The sequence below is a fragment of the Ornithorhynchus anatinus genome, chromosome 5, assembly GCF_004115215.2.
Source record: "Ornithorhynchus anatinus isolate Pmale09 chromosome 5, mOrnAna1.pri.v4, whole genome shotgun sequence".
Lineage (NCBI taxonomy): Eukaryota > Metazoa > Chordata > Mammalia > Monotremata > Ornithorhynchidae > Ornithorhynchus > Ornithorhynchus anatinus.
This window is the reverse complement of record NC_041732.1, coordinates 38,775,795-38,793,864: the sequence shown is the minus strand read 5'-3', so window position 1 is coordinate 38,793,864 and position 18,070 is coordinate 38,775,795. Positions and strand designations below refer to the sequence as shown.

The following is an 18,070-nucleotide window of genomic DNA, read 5'->3' as shown; positions in this document are numbered from 1 at the left end:
AAAAAGCAATTAAGACCATTGGTAGACCTGGGAGCTGACAAATTCTAAATTAATTAAGTTAATCAGATTTCATCAAGATCTTGAAATTGTTCTTCAACAAGTTGAGGGTACCCTGTCTGAACCATGTCCCATAACTAATAGAGTAAAACAGAGTTGTGTTGTGTTCACAGTTTAAGGAGTAATAACTATATTTATTAAGCATCTCCTTTTAGGGTAAAAACATACAAAAAAACAGATGAGAATTAGACAAGGTCTTTGTCCCCCAAGGACTCCAATCAAGCAAGCAGTTGTATTCATTTAGTGCGTACTATGTGCAAGACACTGTACTAAGCCCTTGGGAGAGTGCAACACAACAATATAACAGACACATTTCCTGCCCACAGTGAACTTCAGCAAGATGACATACAGATGATGGTGAACCACTGACTGACAATAAGTGTGAGCGTAACTAAGATAACTTATCAAACTACATCAGAAAAATTCTGCACACAATCAAAGATCTTCTTTGGTAATACAGAAATAAATGCTGTCACAGAATTGCTAATGCACAAGCAGCACAACATCCAACAATACCATGATGGACAAGGAAGAAGAAAGCTGAATAAAGACAGCATATTCCTTAGAATGTCATCAGACTGAGTGTGGTAGCCACACTCCATCAGGTTAAAGACAAAGCTGAAAATGTACAAAATGTACAACTTTCTAAGATATGGTTTTGAGACTTGGATCTACCACTCCCTTGGAGAACTAATTCGTTCCCACTTTGGCTTTAACTACCACTTCTATGCGGATGACAACCCAAATCTACATCTCCAGCCCTGACCTCTTTCTCCCTCTCTGCAATCCCACATTTCCTCCTGCTTCAAGACATCTTTACTTGTAAGTCTGCCGTCACCCAAACTAAACATGTCAAACTTAGCTATTGGCTTGGTATAGTCTAATAAAGACTTGGAAAAATTTTTCATTAGCTAAATAAGTATAATAGATAAGTATTCAGAATTTACTCGTCACTTTGTAATTCCTCTGTGCGGCACAATCTTTTCATTTCATTTCGTTTTACAATTATAATGGTAGTAATGATGAGGAAGGGTAGAGAAATGTAGAAACCAAGGAGAAGCCAGTTCTTCCTCGTATTATCTTCATAGGCTCTCCCAGTGAAAAAATATATCTAGAAAAGGAAAACAAAGGAAAGCTCAGAGCAATTATAAACTATACAGAAAATATTTTCTGCCCCTAGCTGCATTATCCTGCCAGTCCGCTATAGGTTAACGGGGAAGAATCTAGGGTGCATGTTTTTAAGGCATGGAATAACTGGGCTCCTGAACCACTTCACTACCCTGCTAGAGTTCTGACCTATAATTACGACTTAGATCAGGGGCCAGAGGTGGGAGAAGCAAGAGCAAACAGTGAGTAGTTTTGCTTGGGGCAGTGGGAAGGGTGGAGGAATGGAACCTAGCTTGCAGAATAGCAGGTGGAGAAGGGCAGATAAGCAGAGAGAGCTGATGGAAAATCTTGAAGCCAATAATCAGGAGTTTTTGCTTAATTCAGAGGGAAATAGTAGCAATTAGAGGTTTCTGAGGAGAGGAAAGATGTGAGTTGAATGCCTTAGGAAGATGATCTAAGCTGCAAAATGTATTAGAAACAGAACAGGGGAGAGGTTGGAAACAGGAAGATCAGTGAGGAAGCTGATACCAGTAATCTAATCATAAAATGACAGAGATTGAACCAGTGAGAAGCAGCATGTCCTAGAAAAGCAATGTTGCCTAGTGGATAGAGCATGGGCCTGGGGTCAAAGGACCTGGATTCTAATCCTGGCTCCACCATTTTTCTGCTGTGTGACCTTGGGAAAGTCACTTAACTTCTCTGTGCCTCAGTTACCTCATCTATAATATAGGGATTAAGGCTGTAGCCCCAGGTGAGATAACTTGATTACCTTGTAACTACCCTGGGGCTTAAAACAGTGCTTGGCACATAGTAAGTGCTTAACAAATATCATCATCATCATCATCTCCTGTGGGATATTCAAGTGGTGATGACCTGTAGGCAAGAGGAATGGTGAGATTGCAAAGCAGAAGTTGGGATTGGTGAGCTAGATTTGGGAGTCATTTGTATAGAGATGGATCTGAACTTCCTTACAGAGGGTAGAGTAAGATAAACAAAGGCCCCAAAACAGTCTTAGGGAACTCTTACAATTAGGGGTTGGGAAATGAAAGAAAGTCATCAAACAAAACAAGAAGTGAGAAAAGAAGGTTGAGATCCAGGAAAGTACTTTGTCAGTGAAACGAAATTCATGTACCTATGTGTATGTGTATATGTATCTAATCATTATTATCTTTGCTATTATTTTTATATTTGATAAGTGCTTACTATGGGCCAAGCACTGTTCTAAGTGCTGGGGAAGATACAAGATAATCAGGTTGGATACAGTACCTGTCCCACAAGGGACTCACAGTCTAAGTAGGAGGAAGAACTTATATATACTTTCACATACATATATACATATCTGTAAATTCTATTATTCATGTGGCTCTTTTTTCGTGATGTGTCTGTACTACTCCTGTTTTATCCTTGTTATAACTCCTGTTTTCATTATCTACAAATTTTGTCAGTCTCCACCATTAAATTGTATGCTCCTTGAGGCAGGGAACATCTATCTGATAACATCATATCCTCTCAAGAGCTTAGTATAGTGCCTATCAATCTTTAGGCAATCAACAATTACCATGAATTGAGTGGGATAGCATTTCTAGGAGTAGGGAGTAATCAATAGTGTCAAAGAGGGTCAAGGAGGATTAGGACAGGTCATCGGATTTGGCTATTAGAGGTCATTGATGACTTTGGAGAGCGCAGTCTCAGTGGGTTGAAGGATGTTAAAACCTAACTGAAGTGATCAAAGAGATCATTTTTGGAAAAGAAATGAAGGTAGCAGATATATATAGCCTGTGCAAGGTGTTTGTACAGGACTGGGAACAGGGAAATGGGTGATAACTAGAGGGTGCAGTGGGATCTAGAGAAGACTTAAATATGTTTGAAGGCAGAGGTGAAGAAACAATAATAGAATGAAAGATTGAATATGGAAGTCAAGGAAGGAAGAAGAGCGGGTGCAAGTGTTTTAGAAAGTAAGAGGAGTTGAGGCTCAGGACACAGGTAGGGAGATATAATTTCAAAGCAGTTGTGAGCTAGCCTCTTGAGAGGTTGCTAGGAAGAAAAAGAAAGATGTGGAAGAAGGAAACGAGGATTTGGGAATCTGAGGGTGTTAGGGAAGTGAGGATGTGATTTGGTAATGAGTTTCCATTTTACAACATAGTTAGAAAAGCCATCAGAGATTAGAAATGGGAGCACTGGACACTTCTGAAGGGAGTTAAAGGCTTGAAATAGTGAGGGCTATAGATTTGGGAATTGGTGAAAGCAATCTACTAATGCTGTTTAACAGGAGAGAGGGCTGAATTAAAGCAGGCCAGATTGAATTTGAAGTGGCAGAAGTCAGTCAGCCTGGTCCTAGGATTTGCACCAACAGCTCTCAGCTACATGAGAGCAGAAGCAGAGGAAGCGGACTGTGGAGGTGATCCGGGGCTGGGGATTGGTGATGCAAGAATGACGGAGGGACAGGGGAAGCAAGAGAGTTGAATGGTGGGAAAAGGCTGGTTTGGGGAAGATTGGCAGGGAGGCCCAAAGGGGTGAAAAAGCTTGGGACAGGAGGAGCGGGCTTGGTGAATAATTGGAGGGAGGTTACTGCAGGCTTGGAAGAACATGGGAAACAGTTTAGAGTATGGAAGAGGAAAGGAAGTCAAAGAAGGATAAAGATCTGCTTCCTGTTAGCTACTTTAGGAATTGTTAGGAGAGTATAAATAGATGAGGAAAGCAATATAGGCTAAGGTGCTTTTGTAGGAGGAATCAAAATGCAGGAAAACCAACTGGAGTCTCAATCTCTTGGGCCAAACTTTATTCCTTATACATTAACTTAATGGATTAGAATAAGGGTCCAGTGGACCTAAATACATTTTACGTCCTTTAAAAAAAATCAGTGGATCCTAAATGAGTTTTGATGATTTCACCATCTGACTGACCCCTAGAATTGTGAGACCCATTTAGGGGTTTGGGTGTTTTCTATGTTTCAGTGGCAGGTTGGGAGGAACTGTCAAGCCTCTTAGGGTTTGTGAGTCCTCCCTGTGGAGAACTGTACCTGCAGCTCAATCCCAAAACCAAACCAAAGCCTCTTAGAGCACAACACCCCATCCATTTCCTAGTCCTCTTTCTCAACTCAAGCAATATACAGATTTTAATGTGCCTCTCCAGTTCTTTGAAAAAATAATCTAAATCTATTATAAAAAATACTACATATGGAATATGTTTCCCAAATGTATTATGGTTAGTAACCAGATTTCCCCAAATGGCCACTGTCGATACTGCCCCCATGTCCTGGGCCTCTTTCTTTGCAATTTGGAGGTAGCCAGCCAGGATCACAGTGGCAGTTATTTTTATTATTGCAAACCTAAAAATTTGAGGAAAACAGGAAAAGTATTTACTTTGTGTGCTTTGAGTCCTTACCCCTGATGGAACTCTTGGCAGCCATGGTGGATTTAGGACCCATGACTTTAGGGTAGAAGAGCCCTCCAAGGCCTGAAGATCAGACTCATACTATGCAAAATGAGCTCGTTTTTGCTTTTTCCAAAGCTTTCACTGCTCGGGGGCCACCACCCCAATTCGCCACTGGTAATTCTACTCCACTTATATGTAATTCTGTAGACTGTAAGCTCGTTGTGGGCAAAGATCACATCTTCCAACTCTGTGGTAGTGAATTTTACTATGTGCTTAGTAGTGCTCTGCACAGACAGTGCTCAATAAATACCACTGATTGATTGAGGCAACTGCTACTCGATTTAGCTGAACTTCACTTCTAGCTTCTCTCCTCTATTCCAGCATTGACAGTGTAGGGTATGTCCACTCTGCTACACATATATTCCCAAAGGGGAAAGGGCTTGAATTAGATGGAATCACCCAAAAATTAGTGTGTTCATTTTAGACCCAATAATTTAATTTTGGTAAGAAAGTATCTGAGGCAAAGTAGAAAAGAATCCAGCAATTATCTTTTATTCTGAAGGTTATAGCTGTTCCAAACATCTTGAAAAATTAATTCAAGCTCCAGCTAAATTGATTGAATATGTAGTATAAGGAGATACCAGAAATTCCAAACCCTATTTTCCATGGATTATAGGAGTGTTTCTACAATTTTTAAAAATTACATCCATGTTTAATGGGAGTAATTTTAAGCTTTAAATATATAAAAGGCTACAGCTTTCATATTAATGCACTCTATGATAGCCAATTTAATTTGCTCTGGTGCTCTGAAATTTTTCAACGCTCATTACAAATCCAGCATACATATAAAACTAAATTATATAATCAAAATAGCCTTAAAGCCTTCCCAGTTTTCCAAAACCTAGTTAAGGTTAGATTTCTCTGCAAGGTGAATAAGGATCATTCACTGAAAGTCATGGCAAGATGTCCTTCACAGGATGAAAATAGGGTGACAAGACAATATACCCTTAAATTATTTACTACAGGAGCAAAACTGGGCTAAAAGAAGAATAAAATCACTGTTACTTACACCATGTCCATGACATTTCACTTTATAATCACATCAGAGTTGATGAACGGGCTTCTCTACATTCCTGATTTAAACAGTACTAAAAAGTAAAATTTTAAATTTTATAACATCAATACTTGCACAATTGAAAAGAGTTAAATAATCACATTTAGCACATTGGCTCTATATGCCCAAGTAATGTTCAGAATTAAGATACCACTATTTTCAAATCACCTCAACACAGAACCAAGTTCCTGCAATACCAAGTAAAAATGAAACCCTGAATTTGCCTATATTAAAGTTTGAGATAAAGGTGAAACAAAATATGACTTCTGTTTCAAATGGAAATTATTTGTTTTTATTTATGAATGGTATAGCATAAGAAAGCTCTCTGGATGTGGTTATCATCAGAGGTATAAGTAAGGCCAAAAGTATTTCTAAAATAATTAGATCAAAAGACACAGAATAAATTTAGAGAACAAGATTGTTCTTCAGATCAATTTCTTTGTAGGTAAAATGTTCCTTTTTAGGTGAATTAGCAGATGGATTTAAACCTCTGTATAGTTAATTTTCTTCCCAGACACTCTTACAAACTACAGTTCCTAACCTCAAATATGCTAGCATAGCTTATAATAGCCAAAATGCATAATATTAACATTAATAAATCTTAAGCCTTCAGGGTAAAGAATAACTACTTCCTAATTTGAAGTACTATGCAAAGCATAATTACTGAAAATCAGTAAAGTGTTTTCAATTTCTGGGAGTCAGAGGGACCTGGATTCTAATCCTGGTTCCACTTTTTGTTTTGTGACTTGAATAAGTCATTTCACTTTCCTATGCCTTAATTATGTCATTTGTAAAATGGGGACTAAGACTGTGACCCCAATGTGGGACAGGGACTGTGTCTAACTGGCTTATATAATAATATTGGTATTTGTTAAGCAATTACTATGTGCAGAGCACTGTTCTAAGCACTGGGGTAGTTACAGGGTAATCATGTTGTCCCACATAAGGCTCACAGTTAATCCTCATTTTACAGATGAGGTAACTGAGGCACAGAGAAGTTAAGTGACTTGCCCACAGTCACAGCTGACAAGTGGCAGATCTGGGATTCGAACCCATGACTCTATTCCCAAGCCGGGTTCTTTCCACTGAGCCACACTGCTTCTCAATAATAATTACCATATTTAATAATGTTGGTATTTGTTAAGCGCTTACTATGTGCAAGCACTATTCTAAGCAATGGGGTAGATATAGGGTAATCAGGTTGCCCACATGAGGCTCACAATCTTAATGCCCATTTTACAGATGAGGGAACTGAGGCACAGAGAAGTGAAGTGACTTGCCCATCGTCACAAGCTGACAAGTGGCAGATCAGGATTCGAATCCATGAGCTCTGACTCTCAGCCTGGGCTCCTTCCACTGAGCCACTCTGCTTCCCAAGTTAATTCCCAAATTATATCCCACCCAAGTGCTTACAACAGTGCCTGGCACATAATAAGCATCAATAAATACATTAAAAAGTTAATTAGCTTAATTCAATATTTTTAAATTTTGTTACCATCGAGGCCACATGAATACCATTTTCCACCAAAAGAGGATCCTTCACTTTGGGACAAGTCTATAGTCCAAGTTATACATATAGTTCTTCTCACAATTGCATAAATCACTGAAGCGTTTAAGATGTGAAATGGTGTTTGGCTGGGATAGTACAAATTAACTTTCCACACAAGAGATCTCTACAAACACAAAAGCAGAGAAAATAATTATACATTTCACACTTATTTGAAAAAAAGTCAGAGACAGTGAATTTCAGTAAAGCTAGTCTAAGGACTTTTTCAAATGATCTGAGGGGAGGGCAATGGTGATATGGACGATAACTAAACTGCAAGTGAGACAGATGACTAGAGAGAACCAGCCTGGAGAACTTAAGGAAGGAGAAGCTGGAGATAGCTTTGTTGGCTTCTCCTATTTGCCCACTCAACTGAGGACAAACTGACTGCGGGGAATGAAGGGTGGCCAGTGAGTACAAGGATAGATGTTGAGTGGTCAGAAACTTCAGACATGGGCACCAAACTCTCTGATGACAACCACTCCTTGTTGTTTGAATTGAGTACATGGGCATGGAACCAAAGAAAACTTCTAAAACTATCATTTACGCATGGAGAGTAAAATACAGAAATTTAGCTTATAAAGATAAGCATTTATAGAGTAAATAAATAATGTTGGGACTTGCTAAGCACTTACTATGTAAAGAGCACTGTTCTAAGCCGCTGGGGTGATCCACAATTGTCCATGTGGGGCTCACAGTTTTAATCCCCATTTTACAGATGAGGGAACTGTGGCATAGAGAAGTGAAGTGACTTGCCCACAGTCACACAGCTGACAAGTGGTGGAGCCGGCATTTGAACCCATGACCTCTGACTCCCAAACCCAGGCTCTTTCCACTGAGCCACGCTGACCCACGTGGGACAACCTGTATCTCCCCCAGCGTTTAGAACAGTGCTCTGCACATAGTAGGGCGCTTAACAAATACCAACATCATTATTATTACTATTAAGCACATAGGCTGTGGCAGGGATGGGCTCCGGGGAATGTGATGGGACGCCAGGGCTGGGGTGGTGACGGGGCTGGGGTGGGGGCGGGGGGCAGGGCGGGGGTAGGAAGATACAAATCTAGAGACTAAAAGAAAGCCATTTTCTAGACTTATCTGCATATCAACTTTATGATTTTCTGGAAAAAAAATACAGGTGTTGTAGCAAAATTTGACATTCTTCAAGACATACTTCCAAAGAACACAGCTTATAATTGGTTGTTCTCAGAACCACAGTTTCCAAATCTGTCCCTCTGGATATTGATTTCTTCATAACAGGAAAAAGGAGCACTTTTGGAACCTGAAATATTTCCATTCAGAAAATAAAATTAATTTTAATTTTCACCAGAACTATTTCTAGTGACTGACAGTCCATGTAGCAAAGCATACCCTGTCACATCCAACCCTGCAATCACTCCACATTCTTTCCCATTCCTGGATCCTCCCCACAGCTATGAAAGATAGGAGGACTTACATTAATAATAACAATAACAGTGGTATTTGTTAAGTATATGTTGCCCAACACAGTCTTAAGAACTGAGGTAATGCAATACAATCAGATCAGACCACAGTCTCTGTCCCAGACTTTCAGACATGTTAAGTCAGGAAACAAAAGAATCATTTGATCTGACTCTGTATGCTCTATTATAAATGGTATGTTTGATGTTCTAACTTCTTGTCTCTCCCAGTTAGAACCTTACAAAAAATGTTCAGTTTTCCCAAGCTTAGACATTAAGCTTTTTCTGAGGCGCATTGTAAATATCCCAATAACCAAATCCACTTGAAGGAAGATGCATACTCAATTCTAAGTGATCTTATCATGGACTAATGGCCCCAACCCAAAGCATTTTGTTTCAGTGTTTCCTCATCTGCAAAATGGGGATTCAATATTTAGTTTTCCTCCTCCTCTGTGAGCCCCATGTAGAACCTGATTATCCTGCATTTATCCTATGCTTAGTACAGTGCTTGGCATATAGTGAGCACTTAAATACCACAATAACTATGATTATTATTCTGATTTTTTTTTTTGGCCAGACCAGATCCAGTCCAATTCTGTGAGTCAATTAAAACCCGTGTAAACACAATCTCAGTTACCCAGTTTATTTTAATCTCTTAAAACCACTTAATTCTTATTTCTGAAACATTATAATTCAAATTGATTCCTACTGTACTGATTACCCCCTTCAGAGAAAACTCAGTTAAGAAAATATTATTAAAATAATTAAATTAAAAAAAATTATGACTTGTACCTTTTCCAAATATTTTTCTGCACTGGTAATCAGCATTTCGGCACCCTCCATCATAACAATATGAGGTACCACTTCGACACAAATGACCGTTGAGCACATGCAGGTCAGGGGGACAGAATCCCGAGGTCCCGTTACAATATTCTTTGATATCGCACTCTAAGTCAGCTATATTCCTACATAATGTGCCTTGTGGCTTAAACTGAAAAGAAAAAGGACCATGAAAAATATGTATATATTAGGCATTAAATACTGGAGGGTTTAAATATAAGCAAAAAAAAATTGTCAATCAAGCCCACCTAACATCTGTCAAATCTTTTATATTTTTTAATAGCAGAATAAGCTATTATGTGATCATATTCTATGGATGGTGGTTTCATTCTTGTTTGCTCACACGGTCTATTTTGCCTACTTCTCTTTCTGAATTTCTTGCAAGGTTATTTTTTTCTCTCTCACTGCCTCTTAAACTTGTCCATTTCTCCCTGACTATTTTTCTCTTCCTAGTTCTCTCCTTTCCTTCCCTCTTCCCGTCCCTTACACTGTCTTCTCTCCTCCTCCAGTGCTTTCACCCTATTTAGGGGAGCACCACTGCTCAGCATACATAAAGTGCCACTTTTACTGTTTACTTACAAGTAAACAGTACTTGTAAATGGCCTGGCTCGAGGAAGGCCAGAGGTTATCCCCCGAAGACTGCAAAGACTGGTCCCCATTACTGAACCTTCTCCAGCCCCAGAGCATCATGACCACTAGCTCCATACCACCATCAATTTCTGGCAGATTATTCCATCCCATGGAGATAGCCAGGAATTCTCTCTGGGGTCAGAAAAGGCAGGAGGTAGTGATAATAATGATAGTGGTATTTGGTAAATGCTTACTCTGTGCCAAACACTAAACTGAGCACTGGGATAGATCCAAGATCATCAGGTTGGATACTGTTCCTGTCCCACATGGGGCTATACAGTCTAAGTTGGAAGGGAGAAACAGAACTGAATCTCCATTTTGCAGATGAGGCTAAGAATAAGAATATTATTTGTTAAGTGCTTACAATGTGCCAGGTACTGTACTAAGCACTGGGGAGGATACAAGCAAATGAAGTTGGACACAGTCCCTGTTCCACTGTGTGACCTTGTACAAGTCACTTAGCTTCTCTGTGCTTCACGTTCCTCAACTGTAAAATGGGGACTCAATGCTTAGACTCAAACCCCATTTTACAGATGAGGTTACTGAGGCATAGAGAAGTGAAGTGACTTATCCAAGGTCACACAGCAGACAAGTGGTGAAGTCGACATTAGAAACAAGGTTCTCTGATTCCCAGTCCTGTGCTGTTTCCACTATGCCATGCTGCTTCTCAGGGAGTGTGGTGCTGCCACCAGTTCCATATTGTTAACCCCTCTCACCCCTCGCAGAGAGATAGATCCCAAGTTCGAGGTTCCTGGCAGAAAACAGTATGGTCTAGTGGAGAGAGCACAGGCCTGGAAGTCAGAAGGACTTGAGTTCTAATCTTAGCTCTACCACTTGCTTGCTGTGTGACCTTGTACAAGTCACTTAGCTTCTCTGTGCTTCACGTTCCTCAACTGTAAAATGGGGACTCAATGCTTAGACTCAGAGCCCCACGTGGGACAAGGACTGTGTCTGATTTAATTAACTTCTACCACCCCCAGTGCTTAGAACAATATTTGATACATAGTAAGCACTTAAAAAATGTCACAAAAAAATTAAAGGAGCAGTGCTTCCCTGGGGGTTCAGGGAAACCCTATGGCACTGCTACTCTCACTGACCACTCTGGCCTTCTCCAAGTTTTCTGCCTACTTACCTCATGCCTGAACCCCAGATACAGGGCTGGGGCCTTTTCTGGGAGCCATGGAATGGAGCTGCTGACAGAGCAGTGTTGGGTGCTTGGCTCATCCTGCTCCAGAGCACATGCAACATGAGAACATTGCTCTAGACTCTAAACAGTGCTCTGGCTGAGCCTGACTTTAACAGACTTAATAAAGCAACCTCCTTCCTCCAGACTGAAAGTTCCTTGTGGGCGAGGAATATGTCTCCCAACTCGGTTATATTGCACTCTCTCAAGTGCTTGGTACAGTGCTTGGCACACAGTAAGTGCTTAGTAAACATGATTAATTGATTTAGTTGCTATCTCTTATAATCAAGGAGGATACTGCTTCAGGGATCATTTTTTGTATTGGGCTTCTCAGCAAGTGGAGAACCCACAAATCTATAACATTTTTAAGGTAGTATGACCTATATTGCATTACTTAATCATTAGAGGCCTTGAATTATTGACCAACATTAGAATGCATTTTGAGGATGGAAAATTCAAAAACATAAAACTCTACTAAGTTGTTGCTATGCAAATGAGGGCAGGAGGGAATCTAGGTGCCTTTTACCATGGGTAAGGAGAATCAGGTGGGGAGGTGAAGAGCACTGATCCTAGAGGAATGAATAGATGCAGTTTTGCCTTGGTTGCAAAAATACCTGGGCACAGCTTTGCAGAGGGGAGCAAAAACACAGTAAGTACTCAATAAATATAATTAATTGATTATATCTTCTATGAGGAAAAATTAAATGGAAGACTAGGGAAATTAGTTTATTTAGTCCATAGAAAAGGTGGATGAGGAGCTGGTAAATGAATGATACCTCTTTCACTGAGAACAGGGCAAGAGGGAATGACCTTAAATGACAGCATGGAGGTATTAGGTTAGACATTAAGGAGAACTTTATGAACATAAAAGTAGGAAGATTTTGGAATATATTACTTAGGATGATTAGACTCTCTTTTGAGATTTTCAAATCAATCAATGGCATTTACTGAGTGCTTACTTGTGTACAGGGGCTGTACTAAGCCCTTGGGAGAGTACAATAGAATTGGTAGACACAAACCCTGCCTACAAAGAGTATACAGCCTAAAGAAAATGGGAGGGCTTGAATTCAAACTGCCAATCACCTAAATTATTTTTTATGATATGTGTTAAGTGCTTAATGTGTGCCAGGCACGGTACTAAGCACTGGGATAAATACAAACTAAACAGGTTGGACACAATCCATGGCCCACATGAGGCTGACCATCTTATTCCCCATTTTAAAGATGAGGTAATTAAGGCACAGAGACATGAAGTGACTTGCCCAAGGTCAAACAGCAGACAAGTGGCAGAGCTGGGATTAGAACCCAGCTCCTTCTGACTCCCAGGCCTGTGCTCTATCCATTATGCAACACTGCTTCCCAGGCTAATTCTCACCACAGGCTAATTAAAAAACTGGGTTCCCTAAAGGGCCAGACTCCAAATTTTCCAGTGCCTTCTCAGCACATACCTGGATAGGGCAGGCTTGGGATTTCTATAAAATTTAGACTAACCATGTCACTGGTACCTTTTATGGGAACCAAAACATGAAAAACACTGACATTGACTTGAATCTCAAAGCATCATATCAACTGAAACAGAGTAAAATAAAATGAACTTAAATGGCAGAAAGAGGAATTTAGGTTAGAACAACTTAAATTGTTTCCAGTTGTGAAAACAATTAAAGTGATTTTGATAGTGAATTGTTCCATAATATGTTTTTTAATATGAATTTTTGGATAGAATATAACAACATAATTAGGGGACATTCTTCCAGTAACACATCTATCTGTAAGCAGCATGGCTTAGTGGAAAGAGTATGGGCTCGGGAGTCAGAAGACACAGGTTCTAATCCCAGCTCTGCCACTTGTCTGTTGTGTGACCTTGGGCAAGTCACTTAACTTCTCTGTGCTTCTGTTACCTCATCTGTAAAATGGGGATTAAAATTGTGAGCCCCATGAGGGACAACCTCATTACCTTGTATCCACCCCAGCACTTAGAACAGTGCTCAGCATATAGTAAGCGCTTAATAAATACTATAATAATAGTAATTATTATTATACAGCTTAATGTGATGCTAGAAGGTAGTGTTGCATGCCTGCCCAAGGCATTGGATATGAGGTACAGCAATGTGAGTTTTCCTTATCATGGGGTTCTTTAAGAATGCAAGATTTGGATCATAGAAAAACTGATTGCACTTCTTTCCTCAGAAGAAAGGGTAGACAATTATCTTTCTGGAATAGAGTAGGTGCACAGCTGCCTAGTGTTAACGAACTCTATCTTCTTGGAACCTAGTGAGCTTTTCCACTCGCTTAACATTTTTTTATTTTCCAAGTAGTTTTCAGGTAAAAATTCATTTTTTTGTCACAAATCTGCAACTCATGGATTGCCCTTGGCAGATGTGATGAATGATTTTATAGCCATTAATAATTAGCCCCGTCTCCACCTCCCCCACAATCTATTATTCCCACATCACTTTAAAATCAACATGACCACTTGATTGTCAGCTTACATTTCAGGATCTCTTCCCCCTTCCTGATTCCCTGATTCCAAGGGCCCTTATATCCAGTGCTGCCTTGAGTAGCCTCAGAACAGTATTCAGAGTGAACCAGGCTACTAGCTAAGAGGAGATGGCAAGTGAGCCAACAACACTCTAGGAAGCAGCTGCCTCTGACTCAGTTCTCATGCTGTTCCCCTAGTCTGGACCTCCCTCCTCCTCACCCAAATGTGACAGACCACAGTACTCTCCTCATTCAAAGTTCTCCATCTCACCATCTCACCTCCTCCTACAGGTCTTCCCCACTTTACTCCCAATACTCTGTCAGAACAATACAGAGGCCATCTCTATATAGATCTTTCCTCAGTGCTTCTATATGTATGCAAAATCACTTGCATACACAATTATTTATTCTGATTACTCTGATTTGTCTTCCCTATTTGGGTTAAGTTCCTTGTAAAACTTTAAGCTCATTTTGGGCAGAGAAACGGGTCTACCATCTCTGTTCATTCCATTCATTCTTTTAGTCGTATTTATTGAGCACTTACTGTGTGCTCAGCACTATACTAAGGACTTGGGGAGAGTACAACATAACAATAAATAGACACATTCCCTGCCCACAACAAGCTTACAGTCTAGAGGATTCTGTTAAACTGTACCCTCCTAAGCATATAATACAGTGTTCTGTATACAGTAAGTGCTCAGTAAATATGATTGATTGATTGATAAGCAAGGAACTTGTCTTATGCTTGCTGTACTTTCCCCACATTCTGGTTCAACTACTAGTAACAGTAGGAGTTATTACACTACTCACAGGGGATAGGTTGGACTTCTAAGTTAAATAAGATGCTCATAAGGAGATACAATATTACAGGGGGAAAAAAATCTGCCTAAACATCTTTGATCTTTGCATTTCACCCTTCCAAGCTGAAACACAGCAGAAGGAATTATTGTCAGCTCACCGAAAGGACATATCTCATTGAATATCATTACATCAATTGTGAAGATAAAAAAAACTTTCAACTTAGTGGTAGTAGTAATGATATTTACTGAGCATCCACTAGATGAATGACTTCATACCACTTACTTGGGAAAGAACAGCAATAAGTGACCCTTTCCCTACCCATAAACAGCTTACACCCTGAATTAGATTTGCCACAGGCAGACATAACAAATGCTTTTTGGAAACTGCAAGGAAAGACTACTTCATAGTTGTGAATCAGCACTTACCTCGCAGTCCTGGCAGCATAATCCGCTACTACACTTTGCTCCCCGTTTCAGTCTACAAGATTGTGCATCACAGCATCTATTATTTTCACATGACTGAAAATAAATACTCAAGGTTACTGAAAGCAATTATGATTTTGCACCCCAAATAAAGCCTTTAAATATAAGTAGCTTGCTGCTTTATTTTGCTGTTCATTTAAGTTCACGAGATCACTAATTCTCTTCATTCAAATTGGCTTTAGGCAAAATTGGTTTCTTCCTTCCTTTCTATAAAATGGTCTTTTGGGTAATACAATGCACTATATTAGCAGGAGTCAAATAAGTTTCCTCCAGGAGCCTCTCAGAAGTCAGTCCTTATTAAGCCCTCCCAGTCCATAGGAAATCAAAGAGTTAAGGAAGTTGTCTTTCAAGTGTCCCAATAATTCAGCTCTACCTCTTTTATAGTATTTTTTATTCAATTTGTTTTGCAGATGTAAGGCTGTAATGTCTCAATCCTACATGAGCTCCAAGGTGTTGGACAGGGATTATTTCTATCTGTTGCCAAATTGTACACTCCAAGCGCTTTGTACAATGTTCTTCACACAGTAAACGCTCAATAAATATGATTGAATGAATGAATGAATGGATGAATTGTACAACCTGGTGCCAGTAGGGTTAGTAGCTAGGGAAAAAAAGGTCTAATAGATTATTTTAGGGTTTGATCAAACAAAATCAATGACAACTTTATTTTGATTCCCAGCTGAAATTTATCTTTCAGTTTCTAACCCCCATTTTTCACACAGTGGGAAGAACATGTAATTCATTATCACAGCAAGTTGGGCAGGCTAAAGGTGGTTTAGATAATTCATGGATGAGAGGTCCCTTAGGCTGTACTGAAGGGATAATTAGGGATGTTAAAGGGTTTGGGGAGGGTTAAATAAATTCAATAGGAAAAGTTGTAAATATTAGATCATGCATCCCAAACCACAGTGACTGATGTCATGGATGGTAACAATTACATAATTCCTCCAGCATCCTTTGCTGTCAGAGACATAATGATCAGTATTTCATGTCTCAAAATCTTCAGACATCAAACCCATTCAACAACTTAGTAAAGACCTCTACATGATACTATCTACTAGTATGCCTTAAGATTTAGATATTAAGGGAAAGATGGACTTGTTGAAGAATTATTTCTCACAAAAACAGTGCATCAACACCCCAGACACCTTCCCACTATGAATAAAAGTAAGCCGCATGGAATACCGAGCAAGCTAAGAAATATGCATCACTGGGGTTGGGGACATCCATATGGACATTTAAGTTTCCAAGAATAACTACAGGGATGGAGAATTATGGGACACCAATGGTTGAAGGAGGTCCAAGGCTATGCAAACTGAAACCAAATCCAGGAATTCTGTACATCCTTGAAGAGATGTATTAGCTCACGTACACCCTGACTGGAGAGTGGAGAGAGTTCTTCGTCATCACAGGCAGAAGGAAATCTTAAAGATAGCATGATACTTTGAAATTGCCTTAACATACTTTTCACCACTGAGGAGAGTGCCCTAAGAAAAATAGTTAACTTGACCCAAACAGGAAGAAATGGCTTTCATTCCACCTTTTAATGAAGTGATCCCTGCTATTCAAATGACATGATGAAATATCTGTTAAAATCTACAAGCAGGGAAGGGATGGTCAGCTCAATTCCTTGAACAGACCCTCCCCTCAACAAGTGGAACACTGAAGAAATATCTTAGGATTGCAAAGATTCCACATTATCATCATTTTTAAGAAGAAAGAAAAGGGACTATTACAGGATCTCACTGCTTTCTTCTACTGGCAAGATCCTAGCCAGAGTTCTCCTTTGCAGACTTTTTTTGTTTGCTTTGCTTTTTCTTGGCTCTTTTTTATGGTATTTGTTAAGTGCTTACTATATGCCAGGCATTATACTATGTTCTAGGGAAGATACAAGATAGGTTGGGCACAGTCCACATCTTAATCCCCACTTTACAGATGAGGTTACTAAGGCACAGAGAAGTTAAGTGACTTACCCAAGGTCACACAACGGATGAGTGGCACAGCTGGGATTATAACCCAGTTCATGCTGACTCCCAGGCCAGTGCTCCATCCAGTAGACCACCTGCTTCTCAACACCTGGTTAATCATGTGTATCTATGATCCCAGTGAGCCTTTTGACCACACAGCTTAGCAGGTGTGGGCCTGATCCTGGAAGTCAGATGACCTGGGTTCTTCTCTGTGCTTCAGTTCTCTCATCTGCAAAATGGGGATTCAATACCTGTTCTCCATCCTACTTGGCTGTGAGTTCCACAGAGACCTGATTATCTTCTATCTACTCCATGGTTTAGCACAGTGGTTAGCACATAGTAGATGCTTAACGAATACCACAATTGCTATAATCTTCTCTGCAGATTCAGAAGTGCAGGAACATCATTAAATCCTCCACGAGGTGTGTTCAAAATCCTCAAAAGCATTTGACACCATCTGAAGCCTTGGGCTCTAGAAATTACTAAAAATGTTGGATTGCCCTAAGAAGTTCCAAGATCCAAAAACTATTCCTTGATGATATGGCCAGTCACATAGGATTTGGAGGATCTTGGATTCCTTCCTTACTATCAGTGGCATAAAGCAGGACTCCCCCTCTAAACTGTAAGCTCACTGTGGGCAGAGATCATGTCTACCAACTCTTATATTGTTATATTGTACTCTCCCAAGCACTTAGTACAGTGCTCTACACACAGTAAGTGCTCAAAAAGTATTGATTGATTGGCTATGTACCTCCAGTCTTATTCACTCTAGTCTGTACAGCCCTAACCCTACTAGTCTCCCTCTAGACTGTAAGCTCATTGTGGGCAGTGGATGTGCCTGTTTACTGTTGCACTGTACTCTCCCAAGCTCTTAGTACAATGCTCTGCATAAAGTAAGTGCTCAATAAATACAATTGAATCAATGAATGAATACTTAAGGATTTAGTAAATCATCTAGAAGCTAGGAAGCTTTCTTTTTAGTATGCTGGAAGGAACACTGGCAAGTCTTTGAACTACTCATGCCAAAGCACTATACTACTGTTGACTTTGT

General features: G+C 39.8%; 1 protein-coding gene across 1 annotated transcript in view; it reads right to left on the bottom strand.

Moving 5' to 3' along the window:
- The window catches only part of LOC100680785 (disintegrin and metalloproteinase domain-containing protein 18-like), a 45,185-nt gene that overhangs the window by 4,182 nt on the left and 22,933 nt on the right, over window positions 1-18,070 (bottom strand). The window contains 8 exon segments of the mRNA XM_029065930.2: window positions 1,005-1,168; window positions 5,545-5,577; window positions 5,822-5,877; window positions 7,149-7,266; window positions 7,269-7,735; window positions 8,395-8,481; window positions 9,431-9,629; window positions 14,996-15,088. Coding sequence (XP_028921763.1) covers window positions 1,005-1,168; window positions 5,545-5,577; window positions 5,822-5,877; window positions 7,149-7,266; window positions 7,269-7,735; window positions 8,395-8,481; window positions 9,431-9,629; window positions 14,996-15,088 — 1,217 coding nt within the window.